The sequence below is a fragment of the Rhinolophus ferrumequinum genome, chromosome X (assembly GCF_004115265.2).
Source record: "Rhinolophus ferrumequinum isolate MPI-CBG mRhiFer1 chromosome X, mRhiFer1_v1.p, whole genome shotgun sequence".
NCBI lineage: Eukaryota > Metazoa > Chordata > Mammalia > Chiroptera > Rhinolophidae > Rhinolophus > Rhinolophus ferrumequinum.
The window spans coordinates 32557697-32570800 of record NC_046284.1 but is presented as its reverse complement, the minus strand read 5'-3'; the positions used below and the strand labels follow the sequence as shown (position 1 = coordinate 32570800).

Below are 13104 nucleotides of genomic sequence, written 5' to 3'. Positions count from 1 at the left end.
ACTTTTGTCTGGCTTCTTAACATACTGTTTTTGAGGTTTATTCATGTTATATCGTGTGTCAGAACTTCATTCCTTCTTATGGATGAGTAATATTCCATGGTATTGATATACCCCATTTGGGTTTTCTGTTTATGATTTGATGAACATGGGTTCTTTACACTTTTTGGCCTATTATAAATAGCACTGCTATGAACATATGTGTATCCATTCTCTCTTAAAACTGTTCTGCTCAGGCTTTTGTCTCCCACTGTGCCACAGCACCTGCTCTACTCAAGGTCAACAATGATTTCCACAATAGTAGACTGGTCAATTCTCAGTCCTTATTTTACTTGACTTATCAGAAGTATTTGACACTATTGATTTCTCCTTCCTGTTTCACTTGGCTTCTGGGACATCTCACTCTCCTGGTTTTCCTACTACTTCATCGGATTTTCCTTCTCAGTCTGTTTGTTGGTTCCTCTTCATATGCTTAACTCTAAATGTTGGCATGCTCCAGGTTCAGTCACAGATCTCTTATCTTCCCTGTCTATACTCACTTCCATGGAGATCTCATCCCATTTCATGGCTTTAAGTACAATGTAAATACTAGTGGATGCAAACTTTGGACCTCCAAATTTCAAATCTCCAGCCTTTCCCCTAATTCCAGACTTATATATCCAATTGCCTATTTGATATTTTCACTTGGATGTCTAGCCAAACTGATCATATGCAAAACAGAATTTCCGCTCACCCATCTGGTATAATGCACTACCGTGTTTCCCTGAAAATAAGACCTAATCATAAATTAAGCCCAGCATGATTTTTCGGGATGACATCCCATGAACATAAGCCCTAATGCGTCTTTTGGAGCAAAAATTAATGTAAGACCTGGTCTTATTTTCAGAGAAACACGGTATGTGTATAATTTCACCTACAATGCCGAAGGCTCAGGTCAATTTGCTCAGGTCATAAACCCTTTTTTCTCCCACACACCACATCCAATCTGTCAGTAAGTCTTGATATATTTACTGTCAAAATATGTTTAGGATTTTACAACTTCTTACTGTGCCCAATCTCTGATCTAAGTCACCATTTTTGCTTGGATTATTGGCATTAGGTTTTCCTATTTCCACCTATCTGTTTTCAATAGAGTGATTCTTAAAAATATAAGTCAGATTATATCACTCTTTTAGTCAAAACTCTTCAGTGTTTCCATCTGTTACTCAACAAAAGTAAAAGTCTTTATGGAAGCCTACAGTGCTCTACATGAAGTAGCCTGCTACTTCTTAGATTTCATCTCCTAATTACTCTTACTTACTATACTACAGTCACAGTCACTGCCTTGGATACAACTATTTGTTGGATACATCAGATTTGTTCCTGCTACAGGGCCTGTACAGTTGCTATTCACTCTGCCTGGAATGTTCTTTCTCTTCTTTTACCCCATATATCTTTATGGCTTATTCCCTCACCTCCTACAGGTATTTATAGTAGTCACCCTTATCCATAGATGATACATTCTAAGACTCCCAGTGGATGCCTGAAAACACAGATAGTACTGAATCCTATATATACTATTTTTTCTCCTGTACATACATACCTATGATAAAGCTTAATTTATAAATTAGGCACAGTAAGAGATTGACAATAATAATTAAAAATAAAATAGAACACATAACAATATACTGTAATACAAGTTATGTGAATGTGGTCTCTCTGTGTTCATGTTTTCCACCCACAAATTTAATGCCTTTTCCATCTTGCAGCTTGAGGTGTGACAGCAAAATGAGCACTAATTTATTTTTTCTTCTTCACAACTTAACGATAGATTTGTTCTTCCATAGACCTTAGAAATTTCAGTATGTTTGTTTGTTTATTTGTTCACTTTCCTTATTAAGTCGAGAACTTTCACCTTTTCACTTCAAGAAAGTGCTTTATGGCTTCTTGGCATATCTGAATTGCCAGCATCACTACCCTTGCATTCTGGGGCCATTATTAAGTAAAATAAGGGTTATTTGAACACACACACTGCGATACCGATATTATGACAGTTGATATAATAACTAGGAAAGCTACTAAGTGACTAACAAGTGTGGATCTGTGGGAAACAGGGATGGTTCACATCCTGGGTAGAAAGGAACAGGACAGTGCAAGATTTTATCACACTCCCCAGAGTGGTGTGCAATTTAAAATTTATGGATTATTTATGGCATTTTCCATTTAATATTATCAGACCATGGTTGACCACAGGTAACTGAAACCGTGGAAAGCAAAAGCACAGATAAGGGAGGCACTATTGTATTCAAATGTCACCTTCTTAATAAAGTGTTCCCTGACCATTCAATCGGAAATAAAAACCCTTCTGCCCCACATTCTTGATTTCCCTAAATCTGCTTGATTTTCTCCACAGAACTTACGAGGTCTGACAACCAAGTTCATGAACTCATCCTAGAAAAAGTGCCACATACCTCAATCCTGAATATCACTACGGTCACCTATGAAATATTCCCTTTGGGAAGCTATGCACTGATGCCAGCGCCTAGTCCACGCTTTAAAAGCAATTTTGGAACTCTTTCTGGAATGGTCATGAGAGCTGTCATATTAATCTTGATGTCCTGAATGTCATCAAAATGTCTTTCTTTCAGTATTTCCTTTATCTTCAGGTAAAGACAGAAGTCATTGGGGGCCAAATCAAGTGAGTAGGGAGGGTGCTCCAATACAGTTATTTGTTTCCTGGCTAAAAACTCCCTCATAGACAGTGCTGTGTAAGCTGGTGTATTGTCATGATATAAGAGCCATGAATTGTTGGCGAAAAGTTCAGCTCCTCTAACTTTTTCATGTAACCTTTTCAGCACTTCCAAATAGTAAACTTGGTTAACTGTTTGTCTAGTTGGTACAAATTCATAATGAATAATCCCTCTGATATCAAAAAAGGTTAGCAACATCATTGCAACAAGTTTATGAACTTAATTGTCAAACTTCGTATCAGTATCTGAAGTTCTGTACATTTTATTTGTCTCCTTCCAACGTAAGCTCTATGAAGGTAGAGATTTTTATCTGTTTTGTTCATGACTGTATCACCAGCACCAGAACACTGTCTGGCACATAGCTGGTGCTCAGGAAATATTTGTTGAATAAATAAATACACAGTGGAATGGGATACTTTGTGTTTTTTCTTTAGTTTTACCAAGGTATACATGGCAAATCAAATTGTAAATATTTAAAGGGTATAATGTGATGATTTAATAAATAAATGGGGTTAACTGGTTATTTTGAAAACTAAGTTAATACTTAAGCCATTTCTTGTTGCTTGACTGAATTCAACCATTAGCTTTCAAAATAGTTGGTCTACTTTCAGTTGCAATGTGATATTGCATAATTTTTTTTAAAGATATTCTTATTAGCAACTTTATCTTTCTTAAGGTATTTAAAAATGTGGGCTCTTGAGTCAGACTGTTGGAGTTTGAATGCTGGAAACCTGTGTGAATCAGGACAAGTTAACCATTTTGTGTCTCAATTTCATCATCCATAAAAGAGGCGTACTAGGAGCACCTATCCCATGATATTATTTTGGGGATCAAAAAATAGTAACGTATGTAAATCACCTAGCCTAGTACCTGGCACATAATAAAGCTTCAGTGAACAGTGGCTTTTATTATTGTTATTAAGATGTAAGAGAAAATTTTCAAAAAACACAAGAAGACTTGCAATAGAAACAACTGAATGCATTTTTCTAAGTGAAACTAAAATGTTGTCCAGCTCTTTTGTATAAGTGGCATTCCTTTGGGAAATGAGCCAAAACTTGAACGCCAGCTGTTTTGTCCCTTTCCTCAGGAGGCTCTCCTGAGACTGGACATATTCTCTTCATATTTTCTATATCTTCATAAAATAGTCACACTTGGAACTCCTCATACTTAATATCTCCACTTCTCACATTCTTCACTTTAATGCCATTTCAGACTCAGTGGTTCAGATTCCATGAATTATCTTCATTCAGGAAATTGGTTAAAAATTCAGCGGTTCCCTTTGTGGGAAAGATATTTGTCGAGTGCTGGCAGACTAGCTTTCTAAATGTGTTGACTTGCAAACAAGGTTGTCCATGCTTTAAAAGGCAAGGACAATGGTCTCCATTTCTGTGTCATGACACCTCTTTGTAGCTTGCTGCCAGACACATCTTGTGTTAATGCCTTTTTAAATAATGTTATCACACATCCAGTCTGTGAATGCCAAAATGTACCTGATTCTTTGACTTGTGCAGAGAAATGGGGAAGCCCAACCTTGTATAGGAGCATTTCGCTTCACATTTCACAGAAGCAGCCAATGAAGTGTAGCCTCTTCTATTCAGCACTTGCCCTACATCAATTCATAGTGCTTTCCAGGGTCCACTTCTTATATTCTAACTTCTCTCTTATCTCCCACAGCAACTTATACTGAGTTGAGCTGGGCTGGGCGCACATTCATTTACTCATCCATCTAACCCCACAGGGATCAATAAATACTAGTTAAAACACACCACTTCTTTGCTGTTTTTGAAAAACTTTCTGGTTTTGTTATTTAAATAAAATTTTTATCTTGTTGTCATAGGTATGCTGTAAATTTCTTGAGTGCATGGACTTCTATCTCATTCCTGTCTCTTGCAGTGCCAAACTTGATCCTTCACTCAGTCTATGTTTTTATTATTATGTGCTACAAAACTGCTAGGGAAAAATGGGTTTAAATCCTAGGAATTTTGTACACTTTTCTTCTTGACTTTATTTTTTATTGTGGTTGTTAGGAGAAAATAGCATGTAACAACCAGCAATTACTAAGCCATTTCCCCAGTATAATACAATTTCAAATAAAAATCTGAGCAAGCCTATGGTGAGAATTAGAAACTTACTCATAAACAGTTGTCCATCCATTTTCATTACTTTTGGTAGCCAGCAGCCCTGTGTTTCCTGGATAGGTCATCAAGGCCAGATTATAGCTTTGGGCTGACACTCTTTTCAGGACTCCATTGCTGCTTATGGTCAGCCAGTACACCTGCCCACCAGGTACCACAAGCCAAAGGGGCATTCCACCTGCGTCCCGGCGAATATGCACCGAGTTGCCATTGCTGCTGGTAATGGCACCCAAGTCACCTTCGGCATTGTAGGTGAAATTATACACATAGTCCCTTGTTATCAAGTTCAAGGTGTGAAGATGGGTTCCATTGATAGTGAACTGGTAGAGTTCTTGATCAGCGGGTGAAGCAATCTCGTAAAGGTTCATGTCATTCAGGTGTGCTTGGTTCCTGCTAATGGTACGAATTCGAACATTCCCAAGGTCTGCCACATAGAGAGTACCATCAGGCGACACTGCTAGGGAGGAAGGGGCTTTCATCTTTGCATCCTTAGCATAACCACCATCACCTGTGGGAGAAAGAAACCTGATTTTAATAACTGTCATCATAAGCATTTATATGAACATACCGTATACAGAAACCAATGTACATTAAGAGTCATTTTAAAGGGAACAATCAGTGAACCAACATTGTCTGCATGTCCTCCTTGACAAATTTGAAACCCATTATTCAAAATTCTTGAGTAAGTATCACTGAAGATAAACAGTAAGTTGCAATGATCTTAGTAACAACAATTTTGTGAAATCCTTAATCCGGCTGTTCAGTATCTATTGTATTGCAAGATACAAAAAGAGTAAATAGTAACAGTCACATAAAATTTGACTGGAAATCCATGAGACTTATGCTTGTCAATGCTTATAGGACTTTCAGTCCTACTGTGCCTAGAGTAAGGATCTTTCTTCAGTTAATTCCCATTGTCACATTATCAAAGTATACTAAGTCTGTAAGTGCAACAATGATTCAGAACATCAAATTTGATAACTGGAATAAATATTAGATTTGTCTTGAATGAAAGATATAAATTAGCAAAATAACTATAAAACTAATTGCCCAGGAAAATATCAGAGATATTGATCAAAAGTCTTGCTGACCAAGTTGCTCGCTCTAGATTCCTCTGGCCCAAGGCAAAGCAAAGGTTAAGAGAACAATTTGGGCCTGGATGAGCAGTTTCATAGGGCTGCAAGTGGCATGGAGGGATTTCCACATCCCAGCAATAAATGTGTCCATTGACATTTCGAGGAATGCTTGCTACATGAAATATACACTCCATGTTTTGAGGAAAAGGCTCCTTTCTTCCTTCCTTCCTTCCTCCGTCCCTTCCTTCTTTCCTTCCTTCCTTCCTTTCTTTTAAAAATTTTTTTCTGTTTCAACTGGAAGTAAAGGACATGAATGGTTATGGGGAAAATTTTGTTTTTGTTTTTTAAAAACAATGTGAGTAGCAGATCGATGTCCTGAGAACCCTCCATTGTGGGATTTAACTGTGTTCATGTGTCCCCAAAGTAGTCTGTTTCTAGCCTCATTGGGTTTCAAATAGCACATTCTGTTAATCTGGAAACAAGTCACTTAGGGCAAGTAAATTTTTCCTTAGCTAAATTAGAAAATGTAGGTTTTACTTAGTTTCTCTTTCTCCAAAGTACAAATGCTATAATGATCTTACATTTGTATAGTGGTCTTCTTAGAATATCAAAATTTGTATTATACTAGCCTTTATCCTCAAACCAGTAAGTTGATGTAATTGAGACAAATGATATCACTATTTAACAGATGAAGTGAGTCATGAAAAGGTTTTGTGGCTTTCCTGGGACCACTCAGTGAGTCAGTTGCAGAACAACGACCAGATACTAGGCTATCTGACCCCCAACCCAATTGCTTTCTTCACTTGTTCATATTAATGTTCACAAGTAACACTTTTGTTTTCTTTTTGACTTTTGTGATGCACATTTTTCTTTTGGAAACAGAGAAGGGGAGCTGGTGAATTGCTAAAAAAAAAAGGTCATACCTGAGAAACAGTCACAGTTGGGATCAATTTTGCAGTCACAGTCAGTGGGGGCACCAGCCATGATGGAGATCTCCCCATTGGTGGTAACTTGCTGAATTCGATTTACTTTCCTCTCATCTGTTTCAGCTATGAAGAGCAGCCCGCTGTGGGAGACACTGATGGCCCTAGCCGACTCCAGAGTGGAGTGAATTGCCACCTTGCTGACCAAAAAATGATCGATACCTGGCACCTGGCAGTGAATGGGGCGCCCTGCAATGATCCGCACACGCCTGTTCTCAGAAATTTGCAGCACAATGTTGTTATCCAAGACATACAATGAATTGTCCATGGGATTAACTGCAAGGTCTGTTGGCCACTCTAATCGTACCTGCAGAAAGAACAGAACACACACCATTAGGTTACAGTATCCTTCCAGGGGCAGTTTTACCTTGAAATAAGAAAAATGGCTTATTAGTTGCCCTTGTCTCATGAATTTCAGCAATGTTGGTGTTGTCTGGCAAAGTTGGGAGAGGATGGTTCTGGGGACAGAACCAGGAGTGCAGTTTCCAGGCTCTCAGCCTCATGTGGAAAGGTGCTGGCTCAGGTAGTAAATGGCCATCAACTGTGATCGGATGGCCATCAGCTGTGGCTAGTTGGCCGTCAGCTGTAACCAGTGAGCCATTGGCCACTAATATAACTGCCATGGCTATGCTAGCAGAAAAATGGGGGCTAGCAAGAAGATGGTGGCTGAGCTAGCAAGCGCCGGATTGCAGTTAGCACGGCGGATTACAGTTAGCAAGTGGAGTTGGTCGTTTGGCAGAAAAGCGGACAGCAGGTCGCACGTCGTGTGAATCCAGCCTCCAGTGAGACTATAGTGGTATGACTCCCCTACCTATGGCTCCGTGGGTGTTCCTTTTTGGCCTAGCCACATCCTGCGTTCTTATGTAGGGAGTGGGATCAGAGATCCCGCAGGCCGCCACGCATGACAATGGTTGATCCAATCTTCTGGTAAACATATTTATCATTATACAATTTTCAGCATAATGTAATTTTTTTCGCAATAATTCCAGAAAGATCCTCTAGAGCAGTGTTTTTTCAGAGTAGGGTTTCCAGGTGGGAATTCCTGCCCATTCTCAGCAATTTTTTTTGCTTTCCCGTTCCCAAATCCTGAGAAAAGTTGGTTGGGAAATAGGGAAAATCGGCTTCTTGAACCCAGGTGGTTGGTAGTATCGGCTATTACTTTGTGGAAATGATTCATCGTGGAGAATAGAAAACAGTTTATATCTTGGGATTCGGGAACGGGAAAGCGAAAAAAATTCCTGAGAATGGGCAGGAATTCCCACCTGGAAATCCTATTTCAGAGTGTGGTCTCTGGACCAGCAGAAATAGCATCACTTGGGAGCTTGTTAGAAATGCAGATTCTCAGGTCCCAACTTAGAACTATCGAATCAGAAACTCTAGGGTTGGGGGCCCAGCCATCTGTGTTTTAATGAGCCTTACAGGTGATTCTGATACACACTAAAGTTTGAGGGCCATTGCTCTAGGGCTTCTGTGTTGCTCTGATATGCAGATCTTTCTTACTGTCCTGTAGATGCATGGAAGAGCAAAGTTATAAGACTTCTAGAAAACAGAGTGCTGGAAAAACCAGATTTTACTTTAACGGCAACCTTTGGGACAGGACCTTCCATTAGCATAGAACTAGCATCCATCTTGTGGAATACTCAGGTACAGTACATCTGTTGGTAACTTGGAATCTTAAGTTGTAATATATTGCCACCTAGCTTGACCTGTTTCATTCCATAACTCCCTTTCCTCAGCAAAGAAACAGGTTGATTTGTTCTTTCATTGACTGTTTGCTGAGTATCTTCTCTGTGCTAAGCCTTGTGATAAGTTTTGAGGATTCAAAAGACTACTATGACACAGCCTCTGCCCTCAAATGACTCATGGTCTAGTAAAACCTTTGGAGGAGCCATTAGGCAATTACTCCCATGTTACCAGAAGGAGGCAACAGAGAGTATGAGAGCATTTCACCCAGACTAGGAGTCAGGAGTCAAGAGTATTCTCAGAGAACATATTAACTAAGCAACGTCTGAAATGATCAGTAGGAGAAGAATGGGGTGAAATGAGGGGAGGGGAAGTAGAGTTGAGGGCAATCCAGGTAGAGGGAACGGCAGGGTGAAGTTCCCATGGTTAGGGACTGTATGGCCCATCCAGGTTACTACAGAAAAAAAAAATCAGTAAGGCTAATAATACAGGCTGAATGTATGGGAGTGGTGAACAATGGGATCAGGAGGTCAACAGTGGCTAGGTATTATGAACTAAATTGTGTCTCCCCCTTAATTCATATGTTGAAGTCCTAATACCTGATGTAACTGTATTTGGCAATAGATCCTTTAACAAGGAAATGAAAGTTAAATGAGGTCATAAAGGTGGGGCTCTAATCCAACAGGACTGGTGTCCTTATAAGAAGAGGAAAAGACACCAGGAGTGTGTACACACAGAGAAAAATCCCATATGAGGACACAGTAAGAGGGAAGTCTTCTACAAGCCAAGGAGAGAGACCTCAGGAGAACCAAATCTGCTGTCACGTTGATCTTGAACTTCTAGCCTCCAAAACTGTGAGAAAATAAATTTATTTTGTTAAAGCCACACAGTCTATGGTATTTTGTTAAGATAGCTCTAGCAGACTAATACACCAGGTAAAGAAAGGATGTACGTGTCTCACTTTATTCTGATGGCTGTGGGAATCCGCTGAAGGGCTTTAAGTAGGGATGTGCCGTAGTCATATTTAGGTACTACATGGATCACACTGGCTGCTGTTGAGACCATGATGGAGGAGGAGGTGAGATGGGAGGCAGGCTGATATTTAGGAGGCACCTGCAGTGGTCCAGGTGAGGGATGATGGTCGCCTGAACTGGGGCAACAGTGGGGATGGAGAGAAGTAAATGGATTTGAGACATGTTAAGGAGTTAGAAACAAGGATTTGTGAATGTGTGTGTGTGTGTTTTTGTGTCTCATGTACCATGTGCCATGTGTTAGGCACTGGGGACTCACAGACCAACCAAACATGGCTCCACTCTAGTTCCTTTCTGGACACAGGGGTTAGCCCAATGCCTGCCCTGACATTACCTCAATAGCTACTATTTATCACTGGGCACTTCTCAGAGAACTGAATTATATGCCCTCTTATCCCACCACTCACTTATTCTGTACTTTATTTCTCATCTCTTAGCCTAGACAAAGGCAGAAAAATCTACCCCTTCTTAGATATAGCAATGTAGCTATTCTTCTTTGTGCCTTGAGTAAAAGCCCAAGGAAAGCTTTTTTTTTCCTTATTGACTCTGCATGTTTGAAAACAAGTTATAGATTCATTGCATTCTGAGGCTCACTATTTCCCTGGGTGGAGGAAGTCTTACACACTCAGTAATGAAGTGGATAAAGGCCAGTCTTAGATAGGGCCCTCCCTCCAATTCTGTCTCTTAATAGAGAGCAACTGGTGATGTAATGAAGAAAAAGGTTGTCTTTAGGTCAAAGACACTAGCACCACTGAGGGCTCTTTGCTCCCTGTTTATGAAGGTTTCTCCCAGGTACCAAAACAACCTCATTCTGTCCCCATGTCTTTATGTGCTCTCAACCTCCGTATAGGCTGGCTGTTTCTGATTGGTACCATATGCCTCTGGGAAGCTAGGAATTTGGATGCTAATGGAGTATAAAGCTGAGCTTGTGTTGTGCATGAGCCTCTCAGATGGAGGTCATTGGATAAACATTAAACACTAGCCTTAACAGCTCCCAGAGCAGTTTGCTGTGATATGTTCCTCAGCACATTTGTCTGAGGCCTTTGCATGTCAGTGCCCTGCCACTGAGAGGGACAGTGAGCACCTGCTGCTGTGGAGGGTGCCAACTCCTCCTCTGTCATGTGCCCCCACTTGGGAACTCTGTATACACTGTCGTGCTTGTACAGAAGCTGTCTGTGTGTTCTGGACCTATGACACATGGTTGCCCAGGAAATAAGCTGGGGCTGGCTGAGGAAGAGGAAATGTATTTATTTCAGTAAAAGACTCCTATTTTGATCAAGTCTGAAGTCAGTGACCCAGAAAAAACAAAGCTGGTAGAAGTGACATTCTAATTATGCCCACTCTGAGAGGTGAGGCCAGGACAGAGGCCAGGGATGACATACACCTGGCAGGAGTCAGAGAAGGACATGTTTCAGACTCTGTTCTCTGCTGTGAAGGCTGCTTCTGAGATAAAGGCCGGTACTTGCAAGATAAGTTGTTAAATTCTCCAACACACACAACCTGAATTAAGTCAATACTATTGGTGTCATGTTTATTAGATTTAATATTGCCTCAAAAATACACCAGATATTATGTCTGTTTGTTTTTTTTACCATCAAATAAGTCACTCTGGCAGGGTCCTGTAACAAAAGTGACCTTTGTGCTTCTGAGACACTTTCTCTTCCAGCTCCACAGAACCCCTTTAATTCCCATTTGATTTGGCTAGGCAATTTGTCTATGAAATCTACTCAGATGAAAGATGTGCAGCTACTTAGTAGTCTAGGGTCTGCCTTTTTAGAAATGGATCTTTTCACCTCTTTTAGGTTGTCGGTTCCTTTTATATATTTCTCATGTTAAATACTCCCATTTCCAGATAATTTTTCAAGGAACTGGTGCTTTATATCCACACAATAAAAACACTATATTCCCAGCCAAAGCACTTCCTTAACATACAACCTAACATGGAATGGAGTCTTTGAGATGCTTCTGGCAGTTAGAATTAGCATCTATTAGTTTCAGAGATGCCAGAATTATATGCTACTGAGGTAGGACTAAGAGTGACCCCTAAGTCCTGCTGGCATTTATCCAAGTGGTTTCTGGGGAGAAACTCCATTTCTTTTTTGGGGGGTAGGTGCAACAGTGAAGCTCTGGAAACTATGTCTACTGAGCCAGCCTACAGGCAAACCATTTGGCTTAATTTGTGGTGGTTGCCCCCACTTTGTAAAAATACATTAATTTGTTTGAAATGTCAAAATGTATTTAAGCTAAACTAGCATTAAAGGTCACTGATATAGCCTCAAACTGGTGGGTTTGTCATCTCTGAAAAACCTTCCCTGAGAAACAACTCTGAGCAGAAAGGAGATCTTGGTCTGGATGTCAAGTCTTGATTGCACTATGTCTTCCTCTGCTAATCAAAAATTTGTCTTGAAGGGACTTGACTCTCAGGTCAGCCATTCCCATGGTTGGTTTAAAGACTTAGCTAATTTTGACTTAAGTAACAGCTTATAAAGTGGTAGAATCCTATAGGGAAAAATCCATGTGTAAAAGAGATATCTAAATAGAAAATCCCTCAATTGTAAGCTTAATCCCACAATGCAGACACAGACAATATTTTGTACACTTGGGCTCTCTGTAACAGTCTGAAAGCTGGGTCCTTCCTTTACTAAGTATATAACCCAAGGCAAATGAAGTCTCCTCTAGGAGTCTCTTGTTCTCGCATCTGTAACAAGGAAAAGAGGCTAAGGATAATCCATCTAATTCTGATAGTTATTATTCTGAAATGGGTTACTCTCAAGTGGGTTAAATTAGATAGTGATATAAGGTGTTTAGCCCACTGCTTGGAGAAACTAAGGGATGGTAAGTGGTATTAAAATTAGTAATGGTTTGGAGACATCATCAAAATGGCGGCGTCAGGTGGGCCTCTATAAAGCTCCCCTGGAATTTACAACTAATCCAACAACAATAACTCCACAAAGGACTCCCTGCACAGCAGACAGGCAAGACGAAGAGGCCCACTACTGAATTCACTGAAAGGTGGGCGAATTACGTGAGTGGGGGAGGAGGGAAGGGAGAAGTGTGGAGATGGAGCCGCGCGGGTGCAGGACGAAGACCTAGCTCATTGCTCTGAGCTCGCTGTACCCCGGAAGTACCGCAGCTGCGAGAGAGGGAAGAACTGGAAATGCTAGGGCTGCACTTATGGCCCATAGGGCTGAGGGGGCAGCATAACATGGCTGAACACAATGCTCACGGCAGAGACCTCGGAGAAAAGACTGAAGGAAGAAAGCTGAAAACAGTGGTTTAAGCCATCACTGCCAAGCAGAGAACGGAAGCCTTAGGCACTGAGACTAGCCGCCACCTCCCTACACGCCCAGAGCTCACCCTACCCCCACCTGCCTAGTGCTAGGACAGGAACAGTAGCAGTGTCAGATCAAAAGAACAGAATACTTGCTGTTATGAGAACTGTGGACCGCAGACACAGATTCACAGCACAA

At 40.6% G+C, this 13104-nt stretch overlaps 1 protein-coding gene across 2 annotated transcripts in view; it reads right to left on the bottom strand.

Annotated features, from left to right (window-relative positions):
* The window catches only part of TENM1 (teneurin transmembrane protein 1), a 1301460-nt gene that overhangs the window by 47566 nt on the left and 1240790 nt on the right, over positions 1 to 13104 (bottom strand). For both annotated transcript variants that reach the window (XM_033111932.1, XM_033111941.1), the window contains 2 exons: positions 6861 to 7227; positions 4859 to 5369 (listed from right to left, as the gene is read on the bottom strand). In XM_033111932.1, coding sequence (XP_032967823.1) covers positions 4859 to 5369; positions 6861 to 7227 — 878 coding nt within the window. The remainder of the gene's footprint in view (positions 1 to 4858; positions 5370 to 6860; positions 7228 to 13104) is intronic.